This window comes from Lycium ferocissimum, chromosome 5 (assembly GCF_029784015.1).
Source record: "Lycium ferocissimum isolate CSIRO_LF1 chromosome 5, AGI_CSIRO_Lferr_CH_V1, whole genome shotgun sequence".
Taxonomy (NCBI): Eukaryota; Viridiplantae; Streptophyta; class Magnoliopsida; order Solanales; family Solanaceae; genus Lycium; species Lycium ferocissimum.
In genome coordinates, this window is record NC_081346.1 from 10,616,262 (window position 1) to 10,632,448 (window position 16,187).

A 16,187-nucleotide genomic window follows, 5' to 3' on the forward strand; every position below is an offset into this window, starting at 1 on the left:
TTTTTCGTATTTACACAGTGTAATTTTTTAGCGAAGGGGGTGTCAACGGGTGCATGTGCCTCCGCCACTGGGTCGAAGATCACACACATTAAAGTGTGCACGACCTTTTTGAATGCTCTCTTGAAGTTCTTGCGTGGATTGGCTAGGAATTTGATCTGGAGGTGTTACACTCTCTGATGTTAATTTGTCTTAGTTACTTGAAGTTATTTATGCTTTGAAAACTCTGATAATTACTTAATACTTGTTCTCTCTACAAGTAGCCTCCTTAAACGATTTCCTGGACATACAGGCAAACCTCAAGGCCCAGTCTCTGAATGTGCTAGCTGCCATCTGCAGTTTGTTGGAGAGTGTTTTGTCCTGTGATGGTGTTGCGAAGTACGAAAAGAGGACTCTGTCACGGGAAAAATTGTCTGAAAAGGTATAATTTTATCTCCATATTGCACGGTGCTAAAATAACATGGTTCTTAGAGTTCTTTCCATTTATATGACATGGTTCTTAGCAGTAGCGTACGGGATTTTTCATAAACAGTGTCACCATGTAAAAGAGTGAACAAGTGAATAAATTACTATAATAATATCATATCCTAAAAAGATAATTCAAATCATATTAGTAATAAAACTCATTTAAGTGTCACTGTGTCAGTTGCTTTTACCGGTTTCTTTTAGGATTTAAATAAGAGAGTGAGAGAAAAAAGGGTGAGACTGAGCGGGTTCAAACACACCACCTCCCACGCGAAATTGTAGCGCCCAATCACCAGGCCGCACACAACTTTCTGTATAAGCAGTGTCATTTTTAGTACTTTTACCTTGTATTTTTGTTTTATTTATTTTTTATATACGTATATCTAGTTAGAAAAAAAAATTGATAGACTGTCACGTTCGAGCCAAAAAAAATCCGCCCCTAGTTCTTATGTTTTTATGGCATTTTAAAAAATCTTTAAAAAAGTATTTTTGGGCTAATTTAAAACGGTTATATCTAGTGAAATTTGAAAAATACTTTTGGCGAAATTAGTGTTTGACCAAGCTTTTTAAAAGTGCTTAATATGTGTATTTTTCTCAAAAGTCTTTTCAAAAAAAGTCTTTTTAATAGCCCCATTTTTAGGCTTACGAAAAGCTAACCTGCTAATCCCGAAAAGTATTTATTTTTAAAACATGAGGTAAAATAAGTACTTATTGATAAAATAGAGAACTTTTGAGTTCTATTAGGGTGTTTATATTGGCTTTTTAAAAGTAGGAACTGGGAAAATATAAACACAAAAGGAAAACAAAATTAAGAGAAAATAAGGACGTGGGGAACTGGGAAAATATAATTTTGTTTTCCTTTTTTTGGGTTAGATTATCCTTTTTTGGGTTAGATTATCTTCTTCAAAAAACGGAAAACAAAATTAAGAGAAAATAAGGACGTGGGAACTGGGAAAATTTAAGAGAAAAAAGGGAAGTAATTAGGGGATCTGACGCACCCAATTAATGAGGGACATCCAGGTAATTTTTTTATTTCACATGGGTATTCTAATAGATAGTTTACATGTGGGCATATCCGGGTAATTAGTTTGCACGGAGGGGGTATTTGGGACAGTTTCCCTTCCTTTTTTGCTCTGGTTTAACCTCTTATTACCTTCTCGCCGCTTCCTTTTATTAGTTTAGTATAGATTTTAATTTTTTATTAAGAGTTTATTTTATTAAATTTCCCTTATTAATGGTAATCTGAAGTCATAATTCCATAAGCTAGAAAAAGCATCCACTTTACCAAATTCTCTTAACCCTTTTTATAATAGAGAGCCACCACTAGTGGCAATGTAAATTCTCAATCCCTTTTTATATAGAGAGCCACCACCACTGGCAGCGTACAAAGTCCCATATTTATTTAAGGCAAGTTACACATTTGGCCAAATAATTACATTAACTATCCAAATATAACAAAAGATATACACTACTATGTATCAACAATGTATATTTTGCGTATATCATACACGAATATACAATAGATGCATTTACTAGTTATCATATAGTGGGGTGGCTATTTAAGTCAACTTCTTTTTTATTTATTGGCCAAACACATCCACAACATATTGGACGAATATCTAGTTTCAAGCGGAACTACATCACAACCATAGAAGAAATTCTGGAACTATTAATCCAAGCTTGGTCCTCATATAACCACCCCATTATTCAACTGGATTTAACTGGCTTTATGGGCTCTCTCTCAGGACTAACAAATGTTGGAGCAGAGGTATTCCCCTTATCCCACAGGCCCAAGAGGCAATACATTTACTACAGACACCTAACCTGCATTACACCAAGTCCCTTACACTAATCGTATCTACATGATTGCAGATTGTTGACCTGTCAGCTGAGTGATCCACCACTTGCGCAATTTTTTTATTTTATTTTTTATTTTTATTACATGGGAACCCGCAGCGCCACCCTTCGGGTGCACACAGGTAAATCCAACTCTGTGCAATAGCTCGCAAACCAGACAAATGCTATTATCTTAATGTACAATAATCGTTTTACTATAACAGCCAAAATATATCCGGACAAACTATGTCACTACGTAGAGGTCTGCTTGTACAAGGAACTCTCCTGAGAGAAATAGTAAAGAAAGAAAAGAAAAAAAAGGTGGGAAATTTGACTCCTGTCCGAAACAGAAATGATCTGTAATGCAAATCTACAGTATATACTTCCCAAACAGATAGTAATGTCACAGCAGTAAGTTAGAAAGGGAAAAAAGTTACATTAAAAAAGAAAGGTTTAGAAGATAGAGGCAGGGTAAAACAGAAAAAGAAACTAGAAATTCAATGCCTTATTAAACAACCCCAACTAAAGGAGAGGAGGCCGTTAGTAAGTTACAGCACTCTCAACTTTATTTTTATTGTCAGCTTAACAACATACAGTGTATAGATGTGTTTACATTTTGGCAGGATCGTTGGGAACAGCAGGAACAGCAGCGGCATCCTTCAGCATAGGAAGTAGCTTTCCCTGTTGATGCTTCGCTAATACGCCTGCAGCAGAAGAAACAAATGTCACAGCAGCAAGCAAAGTTTAAGGAAAACATAATGATAAAAGAGGATGAGTTGATGAGTCTTACTGTCGCAGCCACCAACATGTTCTCCCCCAATAAACACGTTAGGCACAGTCCTCTGCCCTGTCCATTCTAGTAGTGCTTGTTGCACCTCATCTCCATCACCTTCACATCACAAAGAAGACTCATAACTATAATATATGCTCCAACTAAAGAAGGGTGTATATTTGGACGATCCTTCTGAGACTAAAGAAAATGCCAGATCCATACGACGAACTAAGCACAGCCTTTTTGAGCAACTGTAGTGGGTTTAGAAAGTCTTTGAGTAAAGATACGTTTGGGCAAAAAGTTAAACAAAGCCAGCAAGTTCGAGATATATCTACTAGACGACTCAATCAACCAAACATCTTAGCGCAACATAGATCTCTCGATTCGTCCTAATTCTAGTGCTTCTATGTACTTCCAGAACCAAATTCATGTTCTCAAGGCTATGTAGCAATGTTCAGTGCTTATAAGTAGGAAGATTACAGAACAAACTACTACCATGTCAAAAACAATGGGCATTGGAGCCATGCCCTCCAGTACCCCCGCACCAAAATTGTATGGAATTTCCACTTGGATACTGTACAATGATCATGGGACCAGAAAGCCTGACAATGGATATAAAATACTTTCTATTGAAAAGGAAGCATCATGGTAACCAACTAAACAAGTAATTCTTAAACCTCTAGGATTTCAGAGTCTAGCAAAGAGATACTCCGCAAATTTCAGTACGAAACATCGTGTTCTTAAAAACTTACCATTACAACTAAATACATTACACTCGTTTTTGCTTAATCTCCTCTTATTTTTGAACCTTAGTGCTTATACTATTTTAGGGAAAACATCCACCTTCCCAGAAGGAGGTTGAATTGTTCTTTGGATCTCTTAAGAAACTCTAGGGTCACTTTCTAATATACCCATGGAAGACATTCTTCTGAAACCTTTTTTTATATATAAAGTTAACTTATAGATAGAACAATAGAATTAATAGAGCAAACTGAAAAAGGAATAAAAACAAGACGGTGAGAAGTGAAGGAGATCTTGTCACGAGATTTTCAATAATTTTCTTTGGAGCTATTGAAAGGAAGATCTAGGTGAATAAAAGGATTGCATATAAGATGTTTACCAGAGAAGTGACACATAGAATTACAAACGGAGAAAAAAAGAGGAAATTAGTAACACATCCCCTCCCCCTAAAAAAAAGAAGGAAAAGAAGAAATGAAAAGCTAGTTCTGATCTCTGACCCTAAAAATGATAGAAAACAGTTTTTGTATAATTGTGATGGTGTGGTCAGCTTGCGCGCACCTCACCGCAACTATTCAGGTGTGTAATTCCTACTCAGCTTGGGAGTACCTGACTATGTCAACCAATACCAGCTATCCCTCATCAACCTATGTCTTAGATCTGTCCACCAAGGTTTAGGTAGGTTCAGGCAAATGGCAAGGTGCACAAACTTTTAAAAATGTCAAGAAGAGTTTTGACTTTTGTGACGTTTACTAAAATTGTTTATAGGACACCAAAATTAACTTCTGAATCTTGTGGCCTTAGACGTGATATTAGACAGTCTAGGGGTCTGTAGTTAGGGGGGAAATGAGAATGTTGAAATTGAAAAATTACTAAATAAAGAAAAGAGGCATTTTTTTCTTTTTTGAGAGATTAACAGGAAGGTAAGACACATTAGTTGAAATGGAGGGAGTTACTATTTTGTACTTGTTGGGATTCAAGGGATTCGAACCTTCGGGGCTTCAAAATCCCAAGAATACATACTATAATGAATCAGCGTGCGCATTCTATAAAATTTAATAGTCTTCGTTCAACTTTTGAAACTAATCACCTAAAAGAAATTCCAGTTTGTTTTTGCTGAATGTTGATCTTCCTATGCAAAAAAATAGATGAGCAAAGCAAAGGCGGATATGTTCGTGCTTTGTGAGAATAAAACTGTTAGTGTAAGAAAGCACAAATGTTGCAGCAAGAAGGTCGACCAAAGGTTATATAAAACACTTGGAAGCAATTGATATGTGGAATCACTCACTTTCCCTGTCAAGTTCAATAACTTTGAAAGTAGCTCCAAGTTGGGAAAGAAGCTGCTTCACCCTAGTGCAATATCCGCAGTATGTTTTACTGCATTTGGAAAAGGAAGCATAGGTCATTAATAAACATAAACTTCCTCTCACAAATGAGACAGACTGGGAGCTCATTCAGAACAATTACATGCTTTATCAAGGTTTAGAGAAACGCCTAGCAACCTTATACAGTGAAGACTATCCTGATATAACAATACTTGGAACAACCATCATTACAGATTAGAGAAAGAAGAAACTGTAATAGCAATATTGTTAAACAAAATGATACATCTATTACCCCCAAGTGGGGGAGCCAGGAATTTATGCCGGGGAATCAAAATTGAAAAAAATTACTACTAGAATGTCACACTTGGTAACCTAAAATAAATTTTGAATCCCTTTGCCACTACACTAGAATCCACTACGTAAATAGGATTCAAAAATTTACTTACAACCAAAAATATTCGTTTTCACTATAATTTTTCCAACAGGATTCAATTGAAACCCTTCTTTGTTTTCGCATGATTTTGCTTTCTTATCCACTTAAAGCCAAACACATACTACCAGAGATGCACAGTTTTTGAGTTTAGTATTGAAAAAACTCCATAGCCACAATCTTGAAATATATAAGAATTGGCCAAATTAAACGAAACCGATTCATATTCCCCAATAAACATAAAAACCAAGTAAAAAAAAAAAATCCTCTTTTTACTAGTACTATGAAACAAAAGTGAACCAAAAATGGAAACCCAGAAAAGATTAGGTAATTAGACAGGACAAAATTGGAAAGAGTGAAAGAGACCTGAAGACAACGACAGGATTAGAGGAAACAATCTGCTTGGCTTTGGTAAGAGAAATCTCCATTTTTTCTTTGCTAATCTCAGGTGAACTGAACATTGATCCCATATTTGGCTCCTTTCTTTATACACACTACAGTACAGTTTTAACAGGTGTTGGAAGTTGGGTTTGGCTTGGTGTTCGATAAATTGCACAGGTGGCTTCTTCTTTCCTAGTTTTATGTGCCACCCAATTTTTCTCCTTCGGTGAAGTTTTGATACTGCTACTATTGACTTTTTGATCAAGAAAAGGGAATTGGATGGGTGGGTATCTAGTACTCTCTTATCTATTGCGCTTATTCTATGCACGTCACCTATCCAATTGGCAAAACCTAAGGATTCCATTTGTTTTTTTGGACTAAGGTCAACAGAAAAGAATTGGAAATTTCTTTTGTTTTAGTTAAATATATTTATTGGAAAAGGCTCAAATTTGTCATTAAATTATCGGAAATGAGTCATTTATGCCACTCATCAATAGTTTTTATCGTTTATCTTGCCACATACAAAATGATCGATCCATGTCATTCTGCTACTAAAATGATCGTTCTATGCCATTTTTTTATTAACGTCGGTTTTACATATCAGATATGACATGTGGCCTTCAGTTAGAGGTTCACGTTGTTTAATTAAACCAGCCCAATTTTTAATCCCAAATTAATTAAAAATCCGACCCATTTTGTAACGGCGATGGCATAAACGAGCCATATTGACGAGTAACATAAATGAACCATTTCCGATAGTTTAATGACATATTTGAGCCTTTTCCGAATATTTATTCCAATTACACCTCCTTCCCAATATTTTGTGCACTTTTAGAAGTCAACTTTAATATCGGTCACATTCATTTTGAGTTAATTTATACATAATTGGAAAAAATTGGACTTTCATGTGATATGAATTTATAGATGATTAGAAAACTTTTAAAGTTTTTGCACAAGGATACTTTTCTGGTATTTTTTTTAATCTTCTTATCGCAAAAGTTGTTAAATCTTATCTACCAAAGCCAAGGTTGACATAAGAATGAATTTAGATAACAGTTTTAGGACACGGGGAAATACACATGGAGCTTTTGTTTTTGGATTGGCTAAATTTACTTTCATAGGGCTGCTTTTTCCTCTTTTCAGTACTACCTGAGAGAAAGGTGATAGAAAAATAGTACTATATGAAGCATATTTCCCACCTTTTTCCTTGGTAAGGACAATTTATTATCCAATCGAAAGATGAAAGATTTAGTATAAGATATCAAGTAATGACATTGACAACAGGCATTTATACTCAAGAGCTGTACATACATTGCTAGAGCCTATTAGTCCAACAATCCTTACTATGGAAATATAACACGAACCTGCTAAACACATACCAGTCGAGCAGCGGCAAATCCAATCCAAGATATAAATACATAAGCTCAGGTGCAACTTAAGCAGAGGTGAATCAAGGACCTAAAGTCAGTGAGTTCAAAACAAGTGTAATCTTATTATATATTTATATGTATACATTTTTTTTTTTCATACAAATATATAGTTACATAGTTCGAATTGAAAGCAACAGGTTCAGTTGAATCCACAGAACCTGCTTTTGCAGTCAAGTAACCAGTAAAGCCAGAATATGCTACTCCATTGTTGTATGAATAAGATGTCTATGACTTGGAAGCAAAAATAGCTTCTAAATCCTTGTACAATCCTGTTGGTTTTGACTTGAAGTCTGCTGATGAATCTTCTTTAGATGAGCTCCCATTAGGGTTCCAGAATCCACTCCATCCAACATGACTCGTTGAGGGATCACTTGGAGTTGTATTACTGTCTTTACTAAAGCTGGACTTTGCTAGTTCTCTGAATTGCCTCAGCCATGTTTTATCACCTGAACTTCTACTACCAGAACTCCTATTCCTGTCAGCAGAAGAAGTACTCCTATTCCTGTCAGCAGCAGTAGTAATGTCCCCATTTTCCTTTAGTGGACGATCTAACAGTGCAGACCCACTCTCGAGCTTTCTGATCAATCTTTGAGGAATGAAAAACAAGAGGAATCCAACTGATGCTGCTTTCAGACCAGAGCAGAAAGACTTGTCATCAGGACCGAGTCGCTTTGTCTGTCTGTATAATGCATACCATTCATTTACCAGCTGAGATAAAAATGCTACAAAGAAAAGTACAAGCATAGCGATTCCAATTTTTATATCATTTCTTGCTGAATCTCTGTCTACGAGAACAATGCAAGCAGCAAAAATACCTACTTCAGAGGCAACTGAGATGATTTCAACAAGCTGAACCTTTTTTTTAATGAAAGGCTTCTTCAGAACCATAAAGAATAGCTGGAAAGAAGTGATGCTAAGCAGGGCAACTATGGGAGTTTTTGAAGAAGAGTTCTTCAAATAAGTACCAGCCACAATTCCAAGACAAACACGCTTCACAAATTCAAAAAATGTGAAGTATATTCTTAGAATCCCAAACACCTTTTGGATAAAAGGTGCTTCTGCATCTTCGTTCTCATCGTCTGTTGCAATGACTTTGTCACGATGCTTATTAAGATTTCCTCCAGCAATTTGCGAGAGCATATACTTTGGTGGACCCCTTAGATCCTCAAAAAGAGGTCCGAACATGATTAGATATGTAGAATCACGTGATGTTTTCCATGTCCACTGACCTCTTTTACCAGGACCTAGGGTAACTCGAACTAATTCTTCATACCAATGGAATTTCTGCCCTACTTGGTGTACCTCCTTATACTGAAGTAGCTTCCCCAATGTAATTCCAATAGAGAGGAACAAAAACAATGCTAACAAGAGAAATGATACTAAACCCAACAACAGAATTCCAACAGCAATTCCTGCAGATGTTCCTCCTAGAAGCAAAGAAGAACAAAATTTGTGATTTCGTAAACTAGATTTACAGATCTTGGAGTGATGCAGAAAGAAAATGTAAAGTGTGCATATCTCCTCTGTTAATAGGAAATTATTTTACTAAATGATCGCCTACGGATATAGGATTATTTAGGATCTTAATAAGCTGTCCCCCTATGGACATTTTATAGTGATATGCAACCAAGTGCCTAATTTCTAACAATTTATGTGGTTATCTCTTTTTTAAGGAAGGAAGACAGGCATGTAATAAGACATATCATCTGCGTATCCTCGCTCCTACTCGAGGTGGGGGAGTCAGGAAGAGAGAATTATTAGGTGAACACAACCATATTAATAACGCACAAAATCTCTGCAAATCACAATCTTTCCGCAATCAAAGTTCTAAAAGATATAATGCATTGAATCTTGTGACCTTATCAATATTTGATAAAGGGAAGTGATTTCTAACTGTTATAGATAAATATTCTGTATTCGAGATCAGTCATTAGTCATTACAGATATATCCTGTCCCTTTTAGATGTGAAAATCGATGTCTTACCGGTGGAATGTATCACTGCAATGCAAAAGGAGCATAGTGCATAAGAATTAGAAATACCTTTAACAATATTTACCGAGGCTTTGCAAATGCAAGGTATAGCCAGAAATGCAAGAAAGATCTCAAATCTTGGAAAGACCAAGGCTCCATAGCTCCACTTTTTTTCTCTGTCCTTTCTTAGTTTTAAAACAAAAAGCAGAAAAGCATGTAGCAATATCAAGCTGCCTCCAATAATGGCTAACCAGAACATGCTTCTGTTGAAATTCCTCCACCTGAAAACAGCAGATGAATTATTCATTTACACACGCTAAATCTCCAACTTTTGCTTTAAAACTTGTAGAGAAATATTTCTGGGTAGATGCTTGATCATCCTTTTTTTTTTTTTTTACTAAACCTGAGCCTCAGTAGCTGAAGCAAGGTCAGTATGTGTCACTTTGTAATTCAGTTATGTGCCAAGGGGGTATAGCATGAAAAAATTGACGTGCTATCAACATTATTTTCTTGTTGAGAGGGTTGAATTAGCCCAAGCTCTGGTTTCACGTGGTTTGAAGGTAGTGTGGTTTACAAGTAGTAATCCTGACCTTTAGTGCATGTTAGTTAAGTTCCGAAAAAGAGGAAACCAGTTGAAAGTACACCTCAGGCACATAGATTTATTGCATTGTTATCCAATAAATTGAAAAGTTAAGCATCCTTTGACCACTTCAAAAAATTGTGACACGAGACATCATTCAAAACTTGCCCATTAGAATATTGTTGATCCACGAGATACTGAGCTTCCGGAAGAAGATTCTGGCTCTGCAATCGAGAAGAATATTCAATAACGTGATCATGGAAAAAGTATTTATATTTATTGTGAAATTTATGAATTCCTACCTGGAAGAATGATCTATATTCCATAGGACTAAGTGGCAACCCACTTAATGCTGCAGCTTTCTTCACATTGTATTTGTCTGTTTTTGTTCCAAAATCATGAATTTTAGAGCTGTATGAATGAGGGTTTGTTGGGGAACCCGGTCCCATCATGAATGGATGCATGCTTCCAGTTTCCCATGGGAGACTGAAGTAGGGAACACTCCATTGCAGGCCTCTAGCAAATTCATAGTATTCAACTGGCAAGGTAACTGGCAACCATCTTGCCAATGCAAAAACCTGTATGTGACAAGCTATTCTCTGTTTCAAGACACAAAAAGAAAACATGTTTAGTCAGAAAATAATGTCATGGATCAATCAATCTAAGAGTGATATCTTGACCTTAAAGATTTTGTATATTTCAATGAACTTAATGGACATAAGATGCTTGGACATTTCCCAAAAAAGAAAAAAAAAGTGTTCATCCACATAGAGCCTTATGACCAGTTTCCCTTAGTAGCTCAGTGATGGTTCAACTGTTAGCTGTTTTAAGTATTTCTTGTTCCAATATTGAAGGTAGCACCCTCGACATACTAATATTTTCAGAAATTATGCTGCCTGCTACAGAGTACTAAAACTGGGAGCAAAAGTTACGGCTAGTCCAAACTCTACAAAAAATCTGATTTGCAATGAGTGATCTGCCACACTGGAATTGTCTTTTGAGAAAACAACTGATCATCTCATGGTTGCTTGCAAGAATACATCTAAGAAACGAGAAAAATGATTTTTTGGCCTAACCCAACCCAAAAATCTAGCTCATGAAGTGAGAATTGCCCAAGACCATATAAGGAAAAAACAAGTCATTTCCTCTACCAATGTGACACTTAATACCCCTCCCACATGAACAGAATTGGACATCTAGAGCATGGACAACATAATATGGACACCCAACATTCGGATACACAATAGTAGGGATGGGCCTATCTCCGATACCATGTTAACAAATGGACCTTGGGCTTAGTTAAACTCTAAAAACTAGCTCATGAGGTGAGGATTAGCCAAAATCATATAAGGAGGCAACAACTCGTTTACTCTGCCAAACAACTTCATGAGCTTCACTAAGAGCCTTAAGAGTTCTAGAATTCAAATCCTGCCTCGTGCATCTAACGACCTAAGCAGTACCCACATGGAATGCAAACTGTATTGCATGACATTCATCAAGTCAAACATAAAGTTGTTAAAGAAGGGGGGTATTTACAAAAAGATTTCTAGCAGGATCAGATGTCATTAAAGAGCTTGCTCTTATGCATGCACCAACAGATTGGAGGCTTGCAGTTGAAACAGTGAGGAGCCCTGCTGCAAAAGACGTAACCACGAAAGCAGCAGTTGCAAAGATTGAAAGCACTTGAGATATCGTTGGTACAGTATCTGTAAAAGAGTAAAAGAAGATTGATTGTATACTTGAGCAATTTAAGCATCTATAAAGCAAAAGAAAGTCTTAGAAGAACTACAGAAGATTACAGTGCTTGAGCCTGAGAATATTAGATTGCAGATTCCCATTTCCAGCAACATCGCTAGTTACATTTTCAGGGATGGTCACAGAAACAAAATCATCTCTGGCTTGTATATTGACAACGTACATGCTTCTACTCATTTCTTGAAAGCTGGAAATACATACGAAACATGAAATCAATGATCCATGACTAGTACGTGATAGTAATGATGTTACTCTTTGTAACTTGCGAAGGAACAGGAAAATTCACCGAGGACGATCAGTGTACATGGAGATTCTAACCTCTGCAAATTTCCTCCATAGATGGATACATGAGAAGAATTAAAGCCAAACACTGGCTCTACGAACTTTATCAGTACACGAATTTGCTCTTCACAGGTCCTCATCCTAGATGTTGTGCTCAACCTGACAGCAGGCCGTTGCATATCTGAAGGACCAATAAACAATTATATTTTGGAGAAACAAAATGACTAGCATATCATCCATTAGCAGGACAATCACATATCATCTACAATTCAATACAGCAGGTGAGCAGTAGAGACACTCCTTTCTCAATTTAGTTCTTCTTTGATATGTTTATAACAGGCAGTTGAACCTACCATATAGGAAAGTAACTGGAGTTACAGGAGCAATGGAGGTTCCCTGTCTGCTCAATATTAAGTTCGATCTTAGGCTCAACGTCACTATGGCTGTCTGTGATATACCTCTAACCTGGAAATGTGCCGAAAAAATTACTAATATTTGTTAAGTACTGCCAATAGAATATCAAAGTACAATAAACATTGGAAAGACTAACCTGAAAGCCAAATCTACGTTCTCCAAGGCTATTTCCACTAATGGGCGTAAGCAATCCCTGACTTATGCTCAGGGAATTCAAAATTTCTGTAGATGAGTTGGAAATAGGTTCTGTAAAGTACAAATACACCTCCATGTTCTCAGTAGTATTTGTTGCTAGCACGGTTCTCGTTTCACTGTCAATTTGAAGTAGCCTTTCAGGTATATAAGTCCTTATGTCAACGGACACCGTCCTTCTATCTGTTGAATCCAGTATCAAAGAGATTGGACTTTAGTTTATTTAAGTGATTATTGTTAATCAATTATCTTTATACGCTTGGACTGCTTTCTCCAGTAAATTCCTATGAAGGTATCACATATGAAACTTGTTTCAATTGTCACATAAAGATAGACATGTCTTTGATGATGAAAATGGGAAGGCCTAAATATAACTCTGGAAACAGAAAATCTAATTAAAATGGAGAATCTGTAACTGATATGAACATGACCATGGTAAGGAAACTGCTCACCAAAATGTATAAATAAACTTGAATTTTCTGTCCTTGTAAATTTGTTTCCAGCAGGGTCTGAACAGAAGTTTTTATCCATTACCAAGACTGTTCTTCCATAATCACGTGTAGATAGACTCACGACAACAGAAAATTTAAGGTCTGGCTCAATAACATTGACTGTGTTTGGCACGACCTGTCCAGCTCCATAAACGAGAAGCTGCAAATTAAAGAGAACACAATTGATAACTAGGTTTTGAGCTGAAGAGATAATGAAAAGGAATTCCCAAGAACTCTGGAGCTCCTACACAACTCTCCCAATACATGGACAATTTAAAAATGTTTGCAGTGGTGAACTTCAACCAACAATATATCTATCTCAGACTTCACTTGGATTTGAAAGGTCAAAAAACTTTGAAGGAAAGATACTTAGACATCGTATATGGAAACATGAACATTGATGCTTCCTAAACTTCAATTTATGCAGAAGGGTCCAAACAAGAACCCAAGCTCTCATGCAAAAGACTTATATACTGGACAATGGTGGAAAACCATCTGGTTGTTAGCATATTTTAGCTTCTCGTCTACTTACATTGCAGGAATTCGTGGAAGAGCATCCAAAACCACCTTGGCTCCAACATGGCTCACTGAAAGTTATGTCTACTGAAACATTGGAAGCATTTGTAAAAGTTGTTGGTGTGGTAATGTAGGCTGTGGGGGGAATGGTGTCTGCAGAAGAGTAGGAACATGGAATAAGGAAGCGAAAACATAAATGAATTTTAAACTTTACCAACTGTGACAACTAGACTAGAGTCCCAAACATGAACACATATCAAGCTTAAAAAACACCAAGTTTATTTGCAACCTGTCTATAATTTGGAAGGCAACTGCAACCTAAAGGTCAAAATATAGTAGGGTGCCTACTGCCTAACCAAGTTAAGAATGTAACATGTATGACGTAACCTTTTTATGCGAAGTTCGAAATGATTGAAAGACATTATAGTGAAATAGAAGTTTATCATATTATTGTTACTACTATTAAGGGGAAGATTCCAAACCTATCTGACTAATAAGTAAGATCCACAGCTCCCCTATTATGTTCTCTCCATATTTGATGATCTCTCCATATCATAAATAATAGCTAACTATCTTGAAGAAAGAAGGCTTAAAAGCAACAAAAACAACATAAGCCTTGAAGAGAGAAGTCAGAAGTACACCATAGAAGATAATAGTCGTTTTATGTGCCCATAAGAAGCATCATCTAAGTATCATGAACTATTAGTGTGCCACCAACACCATAAAAAGGTAAAAAGGTTGAGTGCTACCAACAGTCCAGTTATAGTGAGCACATCCAACTCCAAGAGTTCCGTTGGTGCAAACTTCAAAAGTATGATTTCCATCAAGCAACCGTGTGTAAACAATTTCTCCACCTTCACAAACTGCAGGCATGAAATCATCCAGCTACAATAACAGTAAATGTAGTAATTAGTAAAAGACTGCTAAAACTAAATGATCAGAAAATTTACCAAGTTGAGAAAATAAAAACTGAAATTTAATAAATATAGAATAATCTTCAATAGGAAGTTGGATCCTAAGGACAGAGAGTAGATATCTCTCAAATACTGTGTTTTCCTTGACTGGTTACTTTCCATTATATTCTATGGCTGTCATACCACAAATTTTTCTTCCAAATCACAGAGAAAATTTTGGGATGATAATAGGGAGATGCTTAAACATTCATGTACTACAGAGATATTTTTTCCAGGTAGTTGGCTTGGCCTAATTCATGGCAAAATTCTAAATGATGACGCATGCATCATGTCAAGGGACTGAGACACGCCTTTAGCCCTCACGTTTATCGATATAAGGTGCATGTAGTTTGACAGTAACATGGCCCTTTTCTATAATCCTTCGCTATCAGATGAATTTTATGTTTTCAGGGAAGCAAGTCATACATATATGTTATCGAAAAGAAAAAAAAAATCATACAGATGCCTCACTTTTGGCATTGTTGGGGCTTACCATTAAATGCTAGTACATATTTAATTAAAGGATTGAAGATAATGTAGATGGAAGTCTGCTGACAAGAGGGAATGAGCGTAAAGATGGTTTCTCTGAGCTGACTAATCCTCATCTTAGATACAATAACACTGGTTTACTGAACCACTTCTCTTATTTCATTTGTTCAGCTTAAACTTAGCTGGAAAAAGTTCGTGCTCACATCGAACACTTATTTACTAAACACATCAAGCTTTGCCACAAAGATTACTGATCATGTTGACTGTATTGTACAAGTTTTCCTGTAATCCTGTGCTTGTGTCTTTAAGTGACTAGTGAAAGGAGTTCCAATTCCTATATGTTTTATCCAAATTTTGAGTAATATATACAACCAAATAGTTTCAAATTGATCGTTTGCTTTTGAGAGTGAGTGAAGTGGGAAATAAAAGCAGCTTCCGTTTAAGGAATAGCTCAAACAGGATATTTTTTTACTGCATTCAAATTAACAACATGAATCTAGTTGAAAATTCGAGATTACTTTTCCTAGGCATTCAGATTTTCTGGCCACTGCTAGGACCTCTTTTTTTTTTTTTTTGTTTGTTTTGTTTTGTTTAATACTGCACCTTAAAAGCTTAACTCTATAACAGTCATTCTCACATGCCTTGATCCTAAAGCCTGAGAACATGAGGATTATCAAAATGCTCATAACTAGATACATGCAAATTCAAGGACAATCCCTATTCTTTCTCTTTGTTGAAACAAATTTGCAGCAATGGCAATAAGGGTCTGCATGTAATTTGCATAGAAAACAACTCTATTACATGAATGCCACAGTTCAACAGTGCGCAAACTAACCTTGCAACGGGTGGAGCAGTCCGCACAAATGCTTCCATTGCCACCAACCAAAACTTGAAAAGCAAATTTAGCAAAATTTCTGTTTGAGAATACGCGAGGAGTATTCAATAACTTCAAAGAAATCTCTGAGCCATCACAATGAACTTTAAAACTAAGAACAAGGAAAACCCAAGTATGCAAAATCAACCAAACCAATTTTTCTCGACCCATTTAAACAAGAATTACATGTCAATGCAGACAATTTGCATGAGTAAGTACTTGAACTGATTCTAGCTTAGATAAAAACAAGAAAACTGTTTGTATAGCATGAAAATGTTAAATTTAAGGAGGAACA

The 16,187-nt window shown here is 36.2% G+C and overlaps 2 protein-coding genes across 2 annotated transcripts; both read right to left on the bottom strand.

The window, feature by feature from the left end:
- Positions 1-2,651: 2,651 nt before the first annotated feature.
- LOC132055942 (glutaredoxin) lies at positions 2,652-6,228 on the bottom strand. Its single transcript, XM_059447971.1, has 4 exons — positions 5,930-6,228; positions 5,097-5,185; positions 3,089-3,187; positions 2,652-3,002 (listed from the first exon to the last, which is right to left on the bottom strand). Exons 1-4 carry the CDS (start codon positions 6,031-6,033, stop codon positions 2,908-2,910), a joined length of 387 nt encoding a protein of 128 aa, XP_059303954.1. The 5' UTR covers positions 6,034-6,228; the 3' UTR covers positions 2,652-2,907.
- A 1,102-nt stretch (positions 6,229-7,330) lies between these two features.
- Positions 7,331-16,187, bottom strand: LOC132055943 (uncharacterized). The gene is made up of 13 exons (XM_059447972.1): positions 15,854-16,187; positions 14,326-14,461; positions 13,593-13,729; positions 13,022-13,220; positions 12,514-12,752; positions 12,317-12,428; positions 12,000-12,144; positions 11,726-11,868; positions 11,463-11,632; positions 10,229-10,525; positions 10,095-10,150; positions 9,416-9,627; positions 7,331-8,801 (listed from the first exon to the last, which is right to left on the bottom strand). Exons 1-13 carry the CDS (start codon positions 16,061-16,063, stop codon positions 7,600-7,602), a joined length of 3,258 nt encoding a protein of 1,085 aa, XP_059303955.1. The 5' UTR covers positions 16,064-16,187; the 3' UTR covers positions 7,331-7,599.

Coding starts and splice junctions, on each gene's coding strand:
- LOC132055943 (XM_059447972.1), bottom strand. CDS start 16,063: ATGGGTCGAGAAAAATTGGTTTGGTTGATTTTGCATACTTGGGTTTTC. Junction 12,145..12,316: donor TCCAGTTACTTTCCTATATG/GTAGGTTCAACT, acceptor TTGGTCCTTCAG/ATATGCAACGGCCTGCTGTC. Junction 11,633..11,725: donor TATTCTCAGGCTCAAGCACT/GTAATCTTCTGT, acceptor ACTCTTTTACAG/ATACTGTACCAACGATATCT.
- LOC132055942 (XM_059447971.1), bottom strand. CDS start 6,033: ATGGGATCAATGTTCAGTTCACCTGAGATTAGCAAAGAAAAAATGGAG. Junction 3,188..5,096: donor TATTGAACTTGACAGGGAAA/GTGAGTGATTCC, acceptor TGTGATGTGAAG/GTGATGGAGATGAGGTGCAA. Junction 3,003..3,088: donor ACATGTTGGTGGCTGCGACA/GTAAGACTCATC, acceptor CTTCTGCTGCAG/GCGTATTAGCGAAGCATCAA.